This window comes from Ostrinia nubilalis, chromosome 23 (genome assembly GCF_963855985.1).
Source record: "Ostrinia nubilalis chromosome 23, ilOstNubi1.1, whole genome shotgun sequence".
NCBI classification, from domain to species: domain Eukaryota; kingdom Metazoa; phylum Arthropoda; class Insecta; order Lepidoptera; family Crambidae; genus Ostrinia; species Ostrinia nubilalis.
This window is the reverse complement of record NC_087110.1, coordinates 2529058-2549942: the sequence shown is the minus strand read 5'-3', so window position 1 is coordinate 2549942 and position 20885 is coordinate 2529058. Positions and strand designations below refer to the sequence as shown.

The 20885-nt window shown below is 38.4% G+C and overlaps 2 protein-coding genes across 2 annotated transcripts in view; one reads left to right on the top strand and one right to left on the bottom strand.

Moving 5' to 3' along the window:
* The window catches only part of LOC135083194 (protein MTSS 1-like), a 249561-nt gene that overhangs the window by 38753 nt on the left and 189923 nt on the right, over positions 1–20885 (bottom strand). Inside the window, exons 4-8 of the mRNA XM_063977928.1 lie at positions 4910–4994; positions 4153–4372; positions 1705–1821; positions 1103–1210; positions 48–195 (exon numbers count right to left, since the gene is read on the bottom strand). Of these exons, the coding sequence (XP_063833998.1) occupies positions 48–195; positions 1103–1210; positions 1705–1821; positions 4153–4372; positions 4910–4994 (678 nt within the window). The remainder of the gene's footprint in view (positions 1–47; positions 196–1102; positions 1211–1704; positions 1822–4152; positions 4373–4909; positions 4995–20885) is intronic.
* LOC135083304 (phenoloxidase-activating enzyme-like) lies at positions 7809–20130 on the top strand. The gene is made up of 8 exons (XM_063978045.1): positions 7809–7920; positions 10085–10218; positions 11826–11959; positions 12457–12596; positions 12829–12976; positions 15861–16045; positions 18648–18811; positions 19739–20130. Exons 1-8 carry the CDS (start codon positions 7866–7868, stop codon positions 19988–19990), a joined length of 1212 nt encoding a protein of 403 aa, XP_063834115.1. The 5' UTR covers positions 7809–7865; the 3' UTR covers positions 19991–20130.

Below are 20885 nucleotides of genomic sequence, written 5' to 3'. Positions count from 1 at the left end.
ATGATGATGATGACGATGACGATGACGATGATGATGATGAGACTCACCGTGCGGCTCCGAGCACTGGCTGTTGAGCGACGATATGGACGTGAGCGAGGACTTGCGGCTGCCGAGGCGGGACGACGTCGACGGCGAGTGAGGCGCGGATCCGCTCTCCGCCCAGCCGCTGTAGCAGGATTTGATGTCGCATATCACCTGCAAATCAATCAGAAACTTTAAGGCCACTTTTTTGAGAATGCGTGGTAAAGTAAGAGCCAAAGCATACGACGCCACAACCGCTGTGAAGGACGCCAAATAATAGCATAGAAATACTATGCTAGACGACACAGCGACACCACTTCGGAATCGCACTGCCGCCACAATAATATTGTTATCGTGTGCTTTTTTGACTCTAATTTGCTTCTGAATATATTGTAACCCCTATACTACTTGAAATTGAAAAGAAATAGCGCAAAAAACTCAATCACTTAATTAGAAACTTAGTCGTCAAATAAGCACAAGGTTTAGCCTCTCAGGAACTATCTGTCATATAAACACAAGCTTTCGGTTTCACACACTGCGTCCAGCCGGAATGAGAGCCGCTATTTTATTTTTATTGGCGAAATCGTGGTTTCCAAAACCCAAATCATTGCCATACAACAAGACGAGGAACATTAAAAATGTAACCCTACACGGGACTATTCCCACTTCCCACCTTGCCACGGGAGTTGCAGCGGTGGGACGGTGAAGTATCTACAGTTTGACCGCTAATAAAAACACAACCAATAAAGGTCTAGTTTACCCAGGGGAAAGTTAAACTGTTATAATAGGACCGGCAACCAAATGTAATGTGTAACCTTATACAGGGTGACCTTGTAAGTATGGATCCGACAAAAAGGATTTATTCTACTATGCCAATGCTATACCTTTTCTACAGAAACAATGAAGATTACGTTCCCATACTAATTGGCTGATTGATTACTGAAGACAATCTTTATGAAAAGGTATTTTTTTTGGAAGGTCTGAAGTTTTTTCTCTTGGGGAAAAGTCATTGCATTTGACAATCCTTTTTGTATCATCCATACTTGCAGGGACACCTTGTAGAAACCCTGTAGAATGTTACCTGTAGACTGGCAGCGGGTAAGGTCCTAGGTTCTGCCGTGTGTCGGATCAGCTGCTCACTGCCTTCCTGCAGATGGCCGACTTCCGCTAGCATTGCCACTTCACACTCCTGGAAATGATTAGGAAATAAACATAAATTCAAGATACAAGAGCCGATTCGTTCTTTATTGGCCTGGCCATGAAGTAAATCAAGATGTTTCATTATTTTGGTGAGCATAATTATTATTGTTACTTAATGGGGTCATTGCATAAAAAAAATGTATCTCAATCTTAGTGAAAACTTGACCATGTTGATTGCCTCAGGGAATGGCACCTAAGGCCCCGTTCCCACTATGCCGGACCGGCAGGAAAACGGACGCCGAACAGTGTTCACATTACACCGGACCTCGGTTGAAAATAGAACAGTCTCAGTCAACATTTATAAAAAAATGTGAGCCGAATGACGCGACTCGACAACAATGCTTATGGTACTATCCAGCATGCTGCCTTACCAACTCAACGTGAAGTTAAGAAGTTCAGTGAAATCCTCCCTTTTGCTTTTGACAAATTAGAGTGACTAAATGACTGATGATGATGATGTTTAACAAGACTAAAAGATCTTACCACCACTGGGTTGAGAAGCGAGACGAAGTGGCAGAAGCGGCTTCGCTCCTCGATCAGCGCTGCCTTCACTGCCTTCTCTTCCATTTCTTCTAGCTGTTGTTTCCTTTCCTGAATATCCTGAAACAGCATTAACTTGAATCAGTGAATGAGAAGTAAAGTGGGTTAAAACCCACATCTATATCACTTCACTTGTTTCATTAGTATGTTCGAACAAACAAACTCGAAAAGGTGGACTTAAGAGATCCTGATCTTAGAGATAACTCTACTCCTAAAGCACTTGGATGCCAGCAGCGCAGGATCGGTCGTTGGGGAAATCGTTAAAAAAATATCCTTAGACATTTTTTTTACACTACGCTTCTAGTCCCAATAGTCCAGTCAATGAATGCTTTAACGACGGTGTAGAGAGAAATCCGTGGAACACAATTTCTGACCTCGGGACTTTATTGAGACTAGTTAGGAGGTGAACATAGCAAAAGTCCCCGACCTTAGCCCTTGAGCCGGCGGGGAGAGGGGGGTTTAAAGGTACCACTTTTCGGTTTTTCGCTTAATCCTCGGAAACTATGCGTCCTAGTCTCATGACTACTATGAACCAAAAAAAGCTTATTCAATTTGCTACAGGTGAGATCGTCAAGTTTTTCTCTATCTTGTATAGTTTTCGCGGCATCTGCTCTAGAAGGTCTGTAATATTGGAAATTTTATCTTTGTCTTACATGTTCCCATCAAGAGAAAATTGTGAGCTAATATTCTAGACATGTGGGAGCATATTAAGCTAAGTTCCAGGGAGGGGACTGCACCGTGCGTATATTTAGACGAACCACTTAGAGCCACTTTTGACTCCTCATCACTGAAAATCTACTGTGCATTAACACTTCAAATTTGGCTCATGTGTTGAGACTTGCAAAATAAACATCAGCTTTAAATTTCATAAATATACCTCAAACGGTTATTTAGGTATTGACGTTCAAAAATCGACATTTAGGACACTAAAATCTATCTATCACCTGTGAAATGTTAAAATTTACTGGTTTTTTATTTGTTCCTTTGTATTTACACAACTATCTATCTGGATGCCAAATTTGAACCTTCAAGGTCATCTGGAAGTGGTTAGAATTTGATCTATAGGTCAGCCATGTAGATTCTTGAACGTCAATATCTAAAGAACCGTTTGAGGTATATTTATGAAATTTGAAGCTGATGTTTATCTTGCAAGTCTCAACACATGAGCCAAATTTGAAGTGTTAATGCACAGTAGTTTTTTAGTGATGAGGAGTCAAAAGTGGCTCCAAGTGGATCGTCTAAATATACGCACGGTGCAGTCCCCTCCCTGGAACTGGGCTTAACATGCTCCCGCATGTCTAGAATATTAGCTCAATGTTGATTTAGTCAATTTTATCCTGATGGGAACATGTAAGACAAAAATAAAATTTCCAATATTTACAGACCTTATAGAGCAGACGCCGCGAAAACTATACAAGATATAGAAAAACTTAACTATCTCACCTGTAGCAAATTGAATAAGCTTTTTTTGGTTCATAGTAGTCATGTCACTAGGACGCATAGTTTCCGAGGATTAAGCGAAAAACCGAAAAGTGGTACCTTTAAACCCCCCTCTCCCCGCCGGCTCAAGGGCTAAGGGCGGGGACTTTTGCTATGTTCACCTCCTAACTAGTCTAAATAAAGTCCCGAAGTCAAAAATTGTGTTCCACGGTTTTCCATCTATAATGCTTTATTGACTGGACTACAAACTAAGCAAAGCTTACATACATAAGCCCTCAATGTAACTGTTTGTTGTCCCAAATAAAGAGAAAAAAAAAAAGCTTGTACTATGGGTACTAGACAACGAATATAAACATACTTAAATTTTTTTTTTCGTAAATACATAGGTACAATCTATACTTATAATAAAGTAGAGAGGTCAATTCTGTACATGAAATATATCTTCAAAATAACTATCAGGGGGTGATTAGTGATCGATACTGATGCCAAAAATGCAATCAGTAAAATTTTTGTCTGTCTGTCTGTATGTTCCTTATAGAAACAAAAACTACTCGACGGATTTTAACGAAACTTGGTACAATTATTCTTCATACTCCTGGGCAGGTTATAGTATACTTAAGAATTCCCACGGGAACGGGAATAAAAATCTAAACCGCTTAAGTTAGACGCTTGAAATTTGGCATGCAGGTACCTTAGTAAACTTAAAGCTTAGTTACAACAGGATATTGCAAAATTCCCACGGGAACGGGAGTTAGCGTGAAAAAACATTTGTATGAAAAAATCTAAACCGCGTAAGATATATGAAGGGGGTAAAATGGGATCCACGCGTACGAAGTCGCGGGCGGCCGCTAGTTATACATAAAGTTAATTTCTCGTTAAACTGATATGTAATGTATTCTATGTGGTTTTTACTCGTCATGAGAAATAAATATTCTTTAACCTTAAAATTACCTGTATACAAACATCAGCCCTCCTCTTAGCGTCGGGCGGCGCGCGGCGCGCTTTTCGCGCGTGCCTCTGCGCGTCGTGCACGCGCCGGCGCAGTTCTGCGCGCGCGCGTTTGCACTCGCGCGCGTGCTCGCGACTCAGCGCGCCACTCGACGAGCACGCGCCGCGCCGCCACTCGTCCGCTCGCTCCGATAAAGGGGTTATGAGCGTGTCCATTAGAGCGCTGGAAAGTACACATTCTGTTTTATTGCAACTGCTATCAATATTATATAAAGCTTCTATAATATAAAAATGAATCGCAAAATGTTTTGGTAAGCGCATAACTCAACAACGCCTGGACCAATTTTACCAATTCTTTTTTTTAAATGTTTGTTGAAGTCCAAGGATGGTTTTTACGGCGATAAAAGTTCGAATAATTACCGGGAAACTCTTAAAAAAACTCGAAACTTCTTCCCTAAGGGGGTTAAACGGGGTCCAGAACGCTAGTAATAAATAAATTATTAACATAGTTGTATAAGGCACCTATTTACTAACCATGTGGATCATTGTTATCTTTAAATGAATAAATTGAATTGAATTGAATTTCCGGACGGATACGACCTGCAAGCTTTCAAGAGGAGAGCGTATCTTCACCTTAAAGGCCGGCAACGCACCTGTAACGCCCCTGGGTCTGCGGGTGTCTATGGGTGACGGTAATCACTTACCATCAGGTGATCCGTCTGCTCGTTTTGATTTGAATTGATGCGACAAGCCCACTCACCTGATGAACGTCTTCATCCTGGTCTCGATGGCGCGGTGCCGCAGACAGACCCTGGTCAGCGCCGTTCCGATCTCCTTGGTCGCCCCTGCAACAAGACAAAACGTCTTTGAGTATAACATCAAGTTTGAGATGCAGTGACCAGTGTGAACCAGACAAAGTGGAACCAAACTAAGAGTTGGATTTGGATTAGTATGCCTGATGTATGACATACTAATGAGGGCTATCGTTTTTATACTTAACAGTTGGCACCCCTGGCGATTGACAGGACCTTACTCTACAGTGATGCCATCTTGATGAGTGCAAATACGATAGTCCTCCTACCACTATAGCGCTCACAAGTTGGCGCCACTGTCTTCGCTACTAGCAAGTGACAGGACCTTACTCTACAGTGGCGCTAACTGGTGAGCGCTAAAACGATAGCCCTCATTGAATTATATTAATTTATTGGAAAGTGCTTTTTAAAATCCTACTTGCAAAAATAAAATGAGTTTTATGAGTTTATGAAATTATTGAAAATAGCTTTTGCCCGCGGCTTCACCCGCGTGACATTTAGTTTCTCACAGATCGTCATAAATTATAGCCTATATGTTATTCTGGGTTATAAACAATAACACTGTAAAGTTTCATCAAAATCCATTCAGTAGTTTTTGCGTGAAAGAGCAACAAACATCCAGACATCCAAACTTTCGCATTTATAATATTAGTAGGATCTCTTGCAAACTGCAGACCATTTGCAGACAACAGTTCGTTTCAGACAAAACTAGTGCAAGCCGGGTCTAAACTACAGGATTATCCTACTTCCTACTAATATTATAAATGTCAGGATGTCTGTATGTTTTTATTCTTTCACGCAAAAACTACTGAACGGATTTTGATGAAACTTTACAGTATTATTGTTTATAATCAAGATTGACATATCGATGGCTCCTACGTATAAGGGCGAAACTGCCGCGTACGCCTTTTTCCAATTATTTAAGCAATGATTTCACTTTGCTCTAATCTATAACATCAGTAAGAAAAAAAATTTTTTTTTCCTTTAGATACAAAATAAAATTTTAGGCAAATAGGCGTACCTATGTGCAAAACTACGCCACGTATAAAGCCCAATCATACGATTGGTCAATCTATACGAGTAGTTGCTTACATAAACATATATTTTTTATAATCCAAATCTTAAATAAAGCCATGAAAATATTTAGCAAATTGTTTTATTTATAAATTATGACACATTATATAGTTATTTAATTTTTAGCGTTAAGAGTCGCATCTCAAACTAATTTGAAAATTATAAATAACTTGAAAAAATCGAACTGCCTAAGGCATCGTGGGTTCAATTCCCGCCTTAGGCAATTCGATTTTTTCAAGTTATTTATATTTTTTTTAAATATGACACATTATGTTAAAAGACCTAACTAAATCTCGAGCACAGTATATGGGCGTATTTGCGTTAAAACGTAAAACGGTACATTAAACGACTTTTTCTAACTGATTTATTATTGATATAGCACATGATAACAATTAAAATAATTACATGCATAAATAAAGAGAGTAATCGCTTAAAATATTATATTTACGTTGTCATTTAAGTCTCTTTACGTTGAACAATATACATGAAATTATAGAAATAATATGGCGACGTAAAAGGGCAATGCGTAAAATCTCAAAATATATACAGGGTGTTAGGTAACTGGGTATATGAGCCGACACTAGCCCATGTTAACATGGGCATATAAATGGTATGGTGAAGTCAGAAAATTGATATCATCATTTATTTTTTTTTAATTTTCATACAAAATAAATTTTATAAAATCCGATTTGTATGAAAATTAAAATAATTAAATTTAAGATATCAATTTTCTGACTTCACCATACCATTTATATGCCCATGTTAACATGGGCTAGTGTCGGCTCATATACCCATTTACCAAACACCCTGTATAATAAGAAAAATATAAAAATTGATAACAGCAGTAGCAAAAGCATTACATGTTAAGGCTAAATGTGAAATTTCATTAAATTCGTTTTAGTAGGTCAGAAGATATGACCCAAAAATATGGTTCTGGCCACTAAAATGGCTCTCCTGTAAAATTTACTTTTTTCACTTACGCCAGTATACGTAGGAGCCATCGATATAAGGCTATAATTTATGACATGTGACAAATAAATTTCAATAAATAAATAAGACGTGTCTAAAAAGCGCCATCTATCGTCATTGGTTCTAAACGACATCACTGATATTTTAACCCCCGACGAAAACACGACGTAGGTAGTGTTATTCCAATGCAAGCCATACGGATCGTCTTGGCAATATTTTAGAAGATTCCGTGGAGGGTAGTTGAACGGGAAGCATGGTCGATCTGTTTTAATGGTTTCAATTTATTATTTAATGGACTTTAGTGTACAAATTTGGTGTTATTTTGTGTTCTAAAGTGCAGTGAAGTGATAAATTATAAAAAACATTGAAATACTTCGAATTTGAGCGCGCATCGAGTGTCGAGTGGGTTGTCGTATGAACAACCCGCTTTGGACCCGGTGGCGTCTCGAAACCTGCTTACGGGCATACTTAACTCCACGGAATCCATGAAAAATCAATAGAACTGAAACACCCACGTTCTATTGATAACTATGTCAATATTTTTCACTCGACATTGGCAGAAATAAACGTCCCAGAGAGGTTTGGTTGCCACAAATAAAAAAAAATAAAAAAATATTTTAGAAAGAAAGAAAGAAAGATTTATTGCTATGGACATCACACAAAGACAATATACATACATTAATTACCTACATGAAAATTAATACGTTTTGCGATTTGTTTGTCACAATGCAGTGATAGGGAAGACAGAATTTCCCGTAGATAAGGCGTCGTATAAAGCAAGTGTGTGTAAACAATGTTGACATATTTATTATCAGCGGGCTGCAGCGTAGTCGGGCTTGCAGCGCTCCGGGTGAAGTGAACATGAAGTGGACGCTTTTGATTGGTCTCTTGGCATTCGTTAGCCACCTGCATGCAAGTGAGTACTAATAGGGATTATTCCGGGTTTTTTATTTCTCTCATTACAGTAGCCTTGGCATTATCAAATCAATCAGTGCTTTTCTTTAACAAACATTTCAAAAGAAACCTAAGATTTAGTATTAAAATTATAGACGTTAGAGATCTCATGACGTCATTGGTCATGTTAAGGTGCGTACGGATTGCGCGTACCCTGATACTCAGTTTACGCGTATCCGGAACGCCTAGTGCATGTATGTCATTGTATGTATACTATGGACCAGTCCATGTATGTATGATGGACTAGGGCGTTCCGGATACGCGTAAACTGAGTACGCGTACCAGGGTACGCGCAATCCGTACGCACCTTTAGGCCTCAGCCTCGAATTTAGCGGGCAGCGGGGCGGCGGCGGTAGCGGCGCGGGAGCGGCAGGATCTTATGCGTAAAATCATATAGACCGGTTCTCGAAAACAGCGGCGCGGGAGCGGGCAACGAGCGGGCAGCGCACTCCTTCTTTTGCGCACAATAAATCGAGCGTTAGGAATAAATTTGAATCGAAATAAAATTGTCGCCGTAGTTCAGACATTTCGTTTGCGAATAAAAACAAATATCTCGAAAACACAACCCCGAACACAACACTTCGCCGCTAAAGCGCCGCGCGAGCTGCCCGCTTGTTTCGAGAACGGGTCTGCGTTGCCCGCCCCGCTCCCGCGCCGCTGCCCGCTAAATTCGAGGCTGAGGCCTTAGGACGACACGCAGAGTCCCATACAAGTTACTATAGGCGGGTGACATTTTGATGTCACGCTCAGCTATTTCCATGCAAGGTTTAAACACTTGTAACTTTTTTACACTAACATTTTTTAACTAAGGTGTTTATTTATAAATAATTCGTTTACTTTTAAAATCGATGCATATCCCTATTTACATCTTTTCATAAGCTTTAGTCGGTTCAATTCGCCCAGGTGAACAAAGTGGAATAAATATAAAATAGAAACTCTGCTTGACCTGTAATGTCATTTAATCACATTCAAGTGATAAATACAATACAATTGTAAAACAAACACAGTTTTATGTATGTATATATAAAAACTATAGAAAGGTATAAAAGTTATAAACGTTGTCACAATTTTATGGCCAGAAATATGCATATTAATATGTATGCACAAATACATAATATTCTGAATATTATTATCATACTCGTGTACCATGGTATTACAGGAAAACCACATAAACAGAAAAGAACTTGAATATTTATCATTAGGTAAATAAATATAAATAACATGACAAAACATACATTGGTATAAATGTTAACTTATGTATGTATTACGCCCTATAGACAAAGCAAATTTCTGCTAACAGTTTTCAATCTGATTCGCTCCAAATATTTTGTGAAGTGATTTCGAAATTTCAATTGTCACGAATATAAGGCTGAGTTTCACCAGCTTACTTTAACCGTAACTTTAACAATAACCGGTGTTTTTTTTTTGCATGCAGTTTGGCAGATTTTCGACGTTTAGCTTAGGCTAAACGATAACTATTTTTTACTCAGGAAAAGTGTATCAAGGGAAGCTGTGGTCTATCGAACCAATCAATCAAAGCAGTTATGTTTCTGAAAGAGAAAAAAATTTATTTAATTTAATTTAATAGCGGAGCGATCCGCACTGACAGTCCGCGTGCCACTAAAACCAGCCTAGGCTATAATTTATGACGATAAATTTACAAACTAAACTAAATTTCACGCGGGTGAAGCCGCGGGCAAAAGCTAGTGTACTATAATAGTCTACTTAGTTGTCGACTGCACACAAATGGAATTCCTTGATGTCAAAAGCTTCAAAAAATATTATACAGTTAATTGACAACTAAATGGGCTTCAGTCTGGCTAGGATACGCGCCGTGATAAAATAAATAATAAAAATATATCGATAATCTTAGACGACAAATGTAAGGGGTTATCGCGTAAAATCGATAAAATGGCGTGATCAACGCTCTTCGCGGCGCGCATCCTAGACCTACAACAGGACTACTATTTCATATTTTTATGGAAGGAACGTTATAAATTCTTTGCTAAATGGTTTTAACTATCCATTCTTTACTCAGGGGTTCAATTGAAACAATAAGCATAAAGCTTGGGAACCTGCGATGGGAATCAAATAGTTTAAAAAGTGACATTCGTATTTTTTCGCAGACGAGGAATGCCCTGCTGGCGAGACATGCATGTATTTTAAGGAATGTCCTCAAGACATTCGAGATATGGTTAGAATGAGACCGAAGCCGAAAGACATATTAGAAAGACTAATGAAAGCTCGATGCGGTAAAATGGTAATGTTAATTAAAATTATATTATCTGCATTATTACACACACATAATCATAAACACATGGACACAGCACAGCTGACAGTCATAGTGGCATCGGTTAGGCTGAGTTGCACCACCTAACTTTGACCGTAACTATAACGATAGCCGGTGCTTTTTGTATGGAGTGTGACAGATTTTTGACTCTCATAAAACTCGTTTGTTTTTGCAAATAGGCTTTAAAAAGCACTTTTACATATTTTTGTACACGTTTTTTTTTACGTTTGTAAAAGTTAAAGTAAGATGGTGCAACTCAGCCTTAATTTTTTTTAAGCCAGCGGTTATTTTATCTAACTTCATCATATCAATGTTATACAAATATTTCACATCATCATCATTTAGTTTAAAAAATCGCATGATTTCGCAGACATCTGATCCAATACGAGTATCTGATTGTGCGTGACACGTCGGGCTGATCTACCACTTCCTAATATTGTATCTTAATGTACGAGATCCAAGCAGAAATGAGGAGATCCGTGAACGAACTAAAGTCTGACATAGCCCGACAGACTAGCAAGCATAAGTGGCAATGGGCTAAGCGACGAACTTTCGGCCAATGGGGTTGCACCGGCAAGGTTCTGGAATGGAGGCCACGCACCGGCAAGCGCAACTTGGAACGTCGACCTTGAAGGTGGACAGATGACCTTATAAAGATTTCAGCAAAGCGCTGGATGCAGGCCGCTTACCTTAACTTACAGATTGGGAACTTCTAGTGCGCAGTTCACATTAGTTAGTTTCAGCACATTCACGTTACCACATTTTTAATTTATTAAGTTTATGTCTATGTTACAGGAAATGTATGAATTCTAGGAATTGTATACTATTCCTAGGAAATGTATACAATTCCGAAGCTATTTAGGAAATGTATAAAATATTGCTTCAGAGATTTTTTAATACGCGCATATCCTAGGACATGTATACTTTTCCTAGGAATTTTATAGAATTCCAATATTGTATTAGGAAATGTATAAAACTAAGCGGCACAAGCGCGGTCGTGTGATCGGGTGCCCCTCAGTACGCCTAAAATTTTCATTTAGCCAAACCACATTGGCCGATAGGTACTTTTAACTCACAACTATTATTGTTTAGCCTGAAAGTTGTTTTCACACTATTATACTTTGGCTGAAAAAAATATTTGCCTATTGGCATACCTTTCTTTTGGCATCACGCATATTACGCTGAAGTATTGGAAAACCCTCATTTTAACATCTCTTTTATTTAACTATTATTGGCATGAAGGTTTTAGTACTTCTGTAGCTGGATAACAAAGTCTCGGTTAGGTTAGGTTAGACTTGCGACCTTACACATACACAGCGGCCGCGGCGCGGTAGAGCCATTTAAGTTTCGGAGAAAAAAAAATCTTAATTACATTTCCGATTGCTGTTTAGGAAATGTGTAAATTTCCTAGGAAATGTGTCTAATATAATTTACATCACACATTTCCGGGTGATTTTAGGACTTATACACAAATCCTAGGAATTGTATACAATGACGGATTTCATACATTTCCTGTAACATCTACACCAAAGGTATTTGTGTTGATTTTTATTATTTATTCTGTTGAATCATTGCAGGCTGACAAAAAACTTTGTTGTAAAACGCCGCCAGAGTGTTACACATGGGACGGACGACCGGGGGTGTGTGAATTGTATGACAAAGAACGAACTAAAAAATTAAATATGACACCTTGGAAAATTAAAATGTCAAAGTAAGTCCTTTGAGCCCAATTAAGATAATAAAAGTCAAGCTACTTAAAAATGTTATTTTCTGATCTTTAAAAGACGATTGGTTAATTTAACTACGGATCACAAAACTGGCCTTAACTTGATCAATTCCGTTCTTATCAGAAAACTCGAGTCATTTCTTAAACAGGCTACGTGGTGTAGCGGTTAGTTATATGGAATCTCTCGAGCTAGGTGGTTCTGGATTCGATTCCTATGAGGGACAAAGAGAAATAATTGTTTTTAATTATTCCCTGATCTATCGGATCATTACACACAATCCTGAATGTACGTAAATGAAAATGATCCCGTGCTTCAGATGCACTTTAAGCTGAAGGTAGCTGTTAAGGTATCAGATCGTTTAGTCTCGACTGCAGGAGCGTGACATCTTCACGTTGGCCAGGGTTAGGGAGGCTTGCTATTCAGACAGTACATACTTTTTCTGATGCTGCTGACGTTTTCAAATAATAATAATTAATTTCAGATGCACAAACAAAAGGCCCAAGGATATCTGCTACAGTAACGAGCCTGAGCGGCAAAACGCTAATTGCGAGAGCGCCTTTCCGGCTAGCCTAGACTCCGGATGCTGTGGAATCGAGGAAAGTGCAGAAGACAGGATTATAGGCGAGTTCGCAAAAAGATTAACTTAAAGATTTTTGTTATAGAGACAGACTACTTGTACCCAAGCGGACTTGGAACAAGTCCTACCACCAACTGAACCGAGCAAAAAATGTTGCTTGGAATCGACCCCAAACTTGTTCGTTCGAACAGGTGACCTGGTCTCTGCCTGGTTTCACCACTAGCCTATAGAAGTGGATTTAAAAACTTTAAACCTAATGACACAAATTAATTGTAGGAAGAACAGTGACCAAGATCGTTCAGTTCCCGTGGCTGGCGTTGCTCAAATATCCAAAGCCCTCCATGTCCTGCAGTGGTGCACTTATAAGCAGCAAATACGTGTTGACAGCTGCCCACTGCGTAGACAATGCTGACAAGGACCAAGCGTGAGTAATAATAATAATAAACGCTTTATTTGACAGAGGAACGACAAGACAATTACAAATGAAAATAAAAAAAACATAATTATGCCCAGTTGCAGCATGCCTAGACACTGATTTTCAGCGAGTCCCTTGAAGTTGCTTCGTATAGTAGGGCGAACCCTACCACCGAAGGAGAAGCACTCCGTAAAGTGCCTGTGAGTCTTGTTGCCCTATTTTCAACCGACTTCAAAAAAGGAGGAGGTTCTCAATTCGACCCGTATGTTTTTTTTTTTTTTTTCTATGTTTGTTACGCGATAACTCCGCCAATTATGAACCGATTTGAACAGATCTTTTTTCGGCGTATAGGTAATACCTCAAGGGTGGTCCCATTTAAATTTAATAATAGAAAAAACAACCCCCAAGGGTGGAAAATTGGGGATGAACTTTTTTATACGCAATATCTCCGCCGATTATAAATCAATTTGAACGATTATTTTTTTGTTGAATAGGTATTATCAAAAGGGTGGTTTCATGCGAATTTGAAGAAAATATTTCACCCCCAAGGGTGGAAAATTGGGAAGAACTTTTTTATACGCAATATTTTTAATTTTTAGTTTTTTTTTGTGTACACGCATTTGAAGTCGGTTTTATTTTTTTAAAAAGTTATTCATAATTCATTTGCGGTCATAGCCGGACATGTCCTACTTCCTCCAGCTATCACTAGGGTTTGTACCCGGGTAATCCCGGAACCGAAAGAACCGGGAAACCCCGGGTTTTTTCGACAGCTTAAGAACCGGGTTTTAAAAATTCAAAACCCGGTTCTTTCGGTACTTTCGGGTTTTGCATATTTATCTAAAAATCTGTTATAGGTATTAGGCATGAGTCGTAACAAGAACATTGCGAACGTATAGAGAACCTAAAGATATCAGATTAGCTACTAATAAAGATTACCTACTTACTTATTGGTTTTGTATTTGGTTTTTTTTTTATGAGATATGTAAATATTTGAAGCATTTTTCTTACACTTTTTTTAAATCACTGGCATATTTTTGTTTGCGCTTACGCTGCGACAGGTTATAAAGAAGATTGACGAGTATAACTTGCCACTATGCTTGGCGTTCGTAGACTATGAGAAGGTCTTCGATTCGTTCGGGTCTTGGGCAGTGCTTACAGTCTCTTCAGCGGTGCCGTATTGACTATCGGTATATCGTCGGTATATCGAGGTGCTGAAGTGCTTGTACAAAAACGCCACCATGTCGGTCCGAGTACAGGAGCAGAGCACGAGGACGATTCCACTGCAGTGAGGCGTTAGGCAGGGAGATGTTATATCTCCTAAACTGTTCACCACTGCATTGGAAGACGCTTTCAAACTCCTTGAATGGAAAGGATTCGGCATAAACATTAATGGCGAGTACATCACTCACCTTCGGTTTGCCCACGATACTGATTGTGGTCATGGCAGAATCGTTGTAAGATCTTGGCACAATGCTCAAAGACCTTAATCGAGTTTCCTAACAGGTAGGCCTGAGGATGAATATGGACAAAACAAAGCTTATGTCCAATGTCCATGTTGCGCCCTACCCAGTTTCGTTTGGGAGCTCAATCCTCGAGATTGTTGACGATCCAGCTAGGTAGGTCCAATTTCGAAAAGGGAGTCAATCGTCGAATCCAACTCGGCTAGGCAGCGTTCGGGAAACTACGCAACATATTTTCATCCAAAATACCTCAGTGCCTGAGGACGAAAGTCTGGTAACACACATTGGTTGTACCAATGTGTGTTACCAGTGATGATTTATGGCTCGGAAACGTGGCCTCTCACTATAGGCCTTATACAGAAGCTCAAAGTTGCACAGCGTGCTATGGAGAGGGCTATGCTCGGTGTTTCTTTACGAGATCGAATCAGAAATGAGGAGATCCGTAAATGAACTAAAGTAGCGACTTTAGTTCATTTACGGATCTCCTCATTTCTATGTCAGCGGATTCAGCGGACATAGCCCGACGCGGACGCAGAACTGACGGCCGATGGGGCAGGAAGGTCCTGGAATGGAGGCCGCGTACCGGAAAACGCAGCGTGGAACGTCCACCCACAAGGTGGACTGACGACATCATAAAGGTAGCAGGGAAGCGCTGGACGCAGGCCGCTACCAATCGATCAACATGGAAAGCATTGGGGGAGGTTTATGTTCAGCAGTGGACGTCCTATCCTATGGTTTAAAATTAAATGATGATGATGATGATGATATTTTTGTGTGAGAGTTGGCAACACTCCTTCTCCTTTATTTGCTTTGCATCTGACAGTCAATATATAAATAGTCAAATATATCGATAAGTTGGATGAAAAAGACTCGATTGTGGTACCTCAATTGAAAACTAATTATTTTACTTTTTTTTATTTTTGGGAGTAGAATTTAGTAAAAATAGAAAAATATTGTAAATCATGTTTGTTGATTATTCCTAGTCTATTCAAAAAAGTGTTATTTCAATAAAAAAAACATAATCAAAATATTGTTTTTTTGGAACCGAAAAAACCGGGGCTCCCGGTTCTTATGACCGCCAGACCCGAAAAACCCGGTTCCTCAAACCAGAACCGATTCTGCATTCCCTAGCTATCACCCGACAATGGCTGACCCGCTGCCACATCAGCTTGCTACATTATGGACTATAAACCGGCAATAGATACGTAACTTAGTCTTCATGGTAGGTATATAAATAAATAAAGCCATTACTTTTTTCTTTTAAGTGCACTTTGGAGTCTGCTAATGTACCTACTTATTTATTGTAGTTTTAGAGTTCCCATAACATTCTCAGTTAGTTTCTGTGTTTCCAGATAAACGCGAAATTAGCGATGTTCAAGATAAGTAGGCACAACAGTCCCAGATAGTGTTTAAAGTCGCGTGTGTCATTCCAGAACCGACGTTGTACTTGGGGAACACGACAAGAGTACTAACTATGACTGTGACGATCAGCTCTGCATCGAAAATGCCACTGTCACCGCTAAGATTATGCAAATCATAATACACCCTAAGTTCTACCAAATGCTCAAGAATCACGACATCGCTCTCATTAGACTGGAGAAAGCGGTGCCATTTACAGGTAAAACATAAAAAATGTAAAGTAACCAACTAACATAATACCTAATAGGTATACTGCAGTAGGATCTGAATATAATGTTGAATTATTGTTGAAAAAAAGTAGAAAAATAATTATTTTACGTAATTATTTATTTAATTAGGACAATTATTATGACCATGACTGATATTCTCGGAGTCGGTGCCAGTCTGCGAAATGCCAAGTATCCGGCACCGACTCCAAAAATATCAGTCATGGTCATAATAATTGTCCTAATTAAATAAATAATAACGTAAAATAATTGTTTGTCTACATTGTAGTGCATTTTTTTTGAAGTCAGTTAATTTATTTTTAAAGTCGGTTTTTTTAAAGGCAGTTTATTTTATTTTTTACTTTTTAGTGTTTGTAATCTGAACTAAACTGACTCGTTTCCTATTCATCATTAGCCATCTCTTTCTTTAGGCAAATCGCGGTTTTTACTAATTTTTTCCATGTGCCAATTAGTTTTACAAAGGTTTAATGAATTACACAGATGCGTAATTTTATATCCTACAGTTTGAGATATGCTTCATTTATACATATACAGGATGGAATTTTGTAATGCCACCTGGAGGGAAAGTACTCTTAATATTGTAGATAGAAAATTTTACTCAAAGAAAACATTCCTTTATTTTTGAAAACAAAGAGAACTCCATTCAAACATTTTTTTGTAAATAATTAAAATAATTTAAGATTTCATGGTTTTCCTTTCATTTAATTTATTAAGTTTGTTAGAGAGATTTCATCCATAAACTTAACCCTAACGATCGATGCAATAAAAATACAGGGTGTAATTTTTAACAAATTTTAGTTGGTTCGATTCCCGGGTGTGACATGCAAATTTTTGGAAATCTTTGAATGCAATTCTATTTCTTTTCAAAAATAAAGAAATGTTTTCTTTGAGTAAAATTTTCTATCTACATTATTAAAAGTACTTTCCCTCCAGGTGGCATTACAAAATTCCACCCTGTATACAGGGTGTTAGGTAAATGGGTATATGAGCCGACACTAGCCCATGTTAACATGGTCATATAAATGGTATTGTGAAGTCAGAAAATTGATATCTTCATTTTAATTATCTTATTTTTCATACAAATCGGATTTTATAAAATTTATTTTGTATGAAAATTTAAAAAATTAAAATGATGAAATCAAATTTCTAACTTTACCATACCATATATATGACCATGTTAACATGGGCTAGTGTCGGCTCATATACCCATTTACCTAACATCCTGTATATTATATCTCCAAAACTGCAGAAGTTATCGATAATCAAAGGAATCAATTCCGAAAAAAATCTGATCGAACTAGAATTCATAAAATAAAAACGACTGAATTAAACTAAATAAAATTGCATATGGAACCAAATGGCAACTATTCCGCATCGATGAAAACAAGAATCGCGTAAATCGGCTCAGAAATCTCGGCGTAATCGGTGTCCATACATTGAAAAAAAAAACAACCGAATTGAGAACCTCCTCCTTTTGAAGTCGGTTAAAAACCGGCCAAGTGCGTGTCGGACTCACGCACAAAGGGTTCCGTACCATTGATTTATGAATTTTTTTTTTTAAATTTAAGTTATTTGAATGAAAGATTACGCGGTAATAAGCGGTTTACGATTTATGAGGTATTAAAAAAAACTACTGACTAGATCTCGTTCAAAACAATTTTCGTTGGTAGTTTTTATAGTAATGTACATCATATGTTTTTTTTTAAATTTTTAATTTTCTTAGTTTAGAAGTTAGAGGGGGGGGGGGGGGGGGGGGGTACCAACTTTTTTCCACTTTGGAAGCGTCTGTCACGCAAACTATTCGGTTTAGAAAAAAATATTTTAGAAACTTCGATATCATTTTTGAAGACCTATCCATAGATACCCCACACGTGTTTAATGAAAAAAAATTTTTGAGTTTCAGTTCTAAGTATGGGGAGCCCCCAATTTATTTATTTTTTTGCATCAAAATCTTAATGCGGTTCACAGAATACATCTACCTACCAAGTTTCAACAGTATAGCTCTTATAGTTTCGGAAAAAAATGGCTGTGACAAACGGACGGACAGACGGACAGACAGACATGACGAATCTATAAGGGTTCCGTTTTTTGCCATTTGGCTACGGAACCCTAAAAAAATGATAATACTTTTGTCAGATGGAGTCAATGCATGCAACCAATATCAAGAAATAATACAGTCGAGATAATATGATAAATTTTATAAGCCTCAGTAATATTCCATGTTGTATTTACAGGCTTTAGGATAATGTCTAGTTTAAGAAGTAGGTAATAAAAAGGTAATTACTTACTTCTTTACTATAATTACCAATATTATAAAGCTAAAGTGTTTGTTTGGTTAAGTAACTGCTGGTTCTTTTTGAATAGATATTTTTTGTTGGTCCATTTATAGAAAAAGGCATTAATACCATCACGCACGCTACGACCAATGGGAGTAGAGCATGAAAAATGTTGTAAAAACGGGGAAAAAATATTCAAACGACGATTTTTCACGCGTACAAGTCGCGGGCACAGCTAATAACATTATAAGGACTTTGATTCTCCCATAGAATTAATCGATTGACTTGATGTTCGCAGATATCATCAAACCGATATGTCTTCCGAGCAACGTTTCTGATTTGACTAGAAACCCTCCAGAAGAGTTCAAACTATTTATCGCTGGGTGGGGAGACGTCGATCCGAATTACCATCACTCTTCTAATGTCAAGCTCCACGTTCGGCTGCCGTTCGTCGATGCACTTGTGAGTTCATTCATCACCATCATCTTTTAGTCTCCACTGCAGGAGCACGACCCTTTAATTGACCAGAGGCAAATTGAAGATTTGGCCTCCACCATTCCCCACGCTGGCCAAACGGGTTGGGTTCTGATAGATGAGTATAGGAATGGTGGCACGCGGCAGTAGTGACATAGAAACAGCTAATTATTTTCACTTATTAAATCAACTGTGAGCAGTAGTTTTTTATAAACCTTTACAAATTGACAACTTGAAGTTGCAATTAAATGGTTGGAGCACATCACTTACACTGCACATAACTAAAACTAATGGGGAAGTAAGGTTCTCAATCCCAGTGGATGGCTGGTGAACTGGTGATGATGATACATTTGCTGTTTTAAAGCAAAGGTTCGCAGAAGGGATGATTAAATTACTCTTCTCCGGTAAACCCAGAAGCCCAGAAGTAATGTTAATAGGTACTTACACTTGAATTCAGTGCTCATACGAGTGAAGAATATTCTCTAATAATACCAATGGACGTCAAAATCATAAGGCTGCCATGTTGCATCAACTAAGATACATTAGGTTGGTGGGGAAAGAGCTCATATAAACAGCGTGGTCAATGTCCGAGATGTATGTCTCTTTAAGAATAATATAAAGTCAGTCTGTCGCTAGCTATTACTTAACCTTAACTTCTTCTTGTTGTCGTGTTGACAACAAACCTACACAGTGTCAGCCCAAAACTCCGCTACAAGAGTGGCGTTATCAGTAGCATTCATTAAATCTTGGTGCGTGCAGTTGTTTGGGCTCGCAAGGCACAAAACAGGCTGAGGAACAAAACCTTCACTGTTTGGGTTTCATTAGCTTCACTGTTTGGTGTGAGAGGTGGGATTAACCTCGTTTAGTGCTAAAAAGAGATGAAATACCAACTGAAGTTTGTAATGTTATTTGCAGACATGTCTCCGAAATGTAAGAGAGTTGTGGTCAACTCAGATCTGCGCCGGCGGCGAGGCGAACAAGGAAGAGTCCTTGCAAGAGTGCAACGGCAATTCCGGCGGGCCGCTCATGTACGAAAGGGAGGACGTCGTCTATGAAGTCCTCGGCATCACCAGCTATAGCGAGAAGTGTGGCACGGTGAACGCACCCACGATATATACTAAAGTCCATTCGTATATGAACTGGATACATTCTAAGATAAGGCCGTAACCCACTAACACTACGGCGATATTTGGACGTGCGAATTTTTAAATTTACAATGACTAAGTATAAAATTTAAATAACACAACATGTATGTCCCAATAAGTAGGTACAACATACAATTATATTTTTAATTATATCTGTTACATTGTATTAGCAGTATTAATGCTTACAATAAATCTGTACAACCAAAAGTTCACTTTGTTTTAATTCATAATCTAGTGGCAAAAAAAAATTTTTTTTTTCATTTATTTAGGAAAACAACTGAATAATACATAATTATCTATACTAATATTATAAATGCGAAAGTAACTCTGTCTGTCTTGCTTTCACGCCTAAACCAATGAACCGATTTTGATGAAATTTGGCATAGAGATAGTTTGAGTCCCGGGAAAGGACATAGGATAGTTTTTATCCCGGTTTTTGAAACAGGGACGCGCGCGATGAAGTTTTTCTGTGACAGACAAAATTCAACGCGGGCGAAGCCGCGGGCGGAAAGCTAGTTTCTTATAAATAAATTCAATCACACGATCACACGAACATCTCGTTTGCAGTGGGACACTGTTTGATTTGACAATGTGACCGTGTTAGTATCAAAACACGTATGAATGGAATCCCGGAAAAAACTGTTCCTGCAAAAACGGGATATCTCCGTTCGGACAAGCCTTTCGGGAGGTCTTATGTTCACATTATTTATCCCTTGGTTGTGTGTGTACAACATAAGGAAAAGCAATTTAATGAAAATGTTGCGCAAGCACTAGGAAAGGGGAGCATTTATTGATAAATCTTCGATGTCAATGATGTCATTATGAACCATATTTATTTTTGCACTAAGAGTAGTGACAGTGTCACATTAGTCAACTGCAGAAATAAAACCCACCCAAAGTTAGGCGTTAGATCTCAA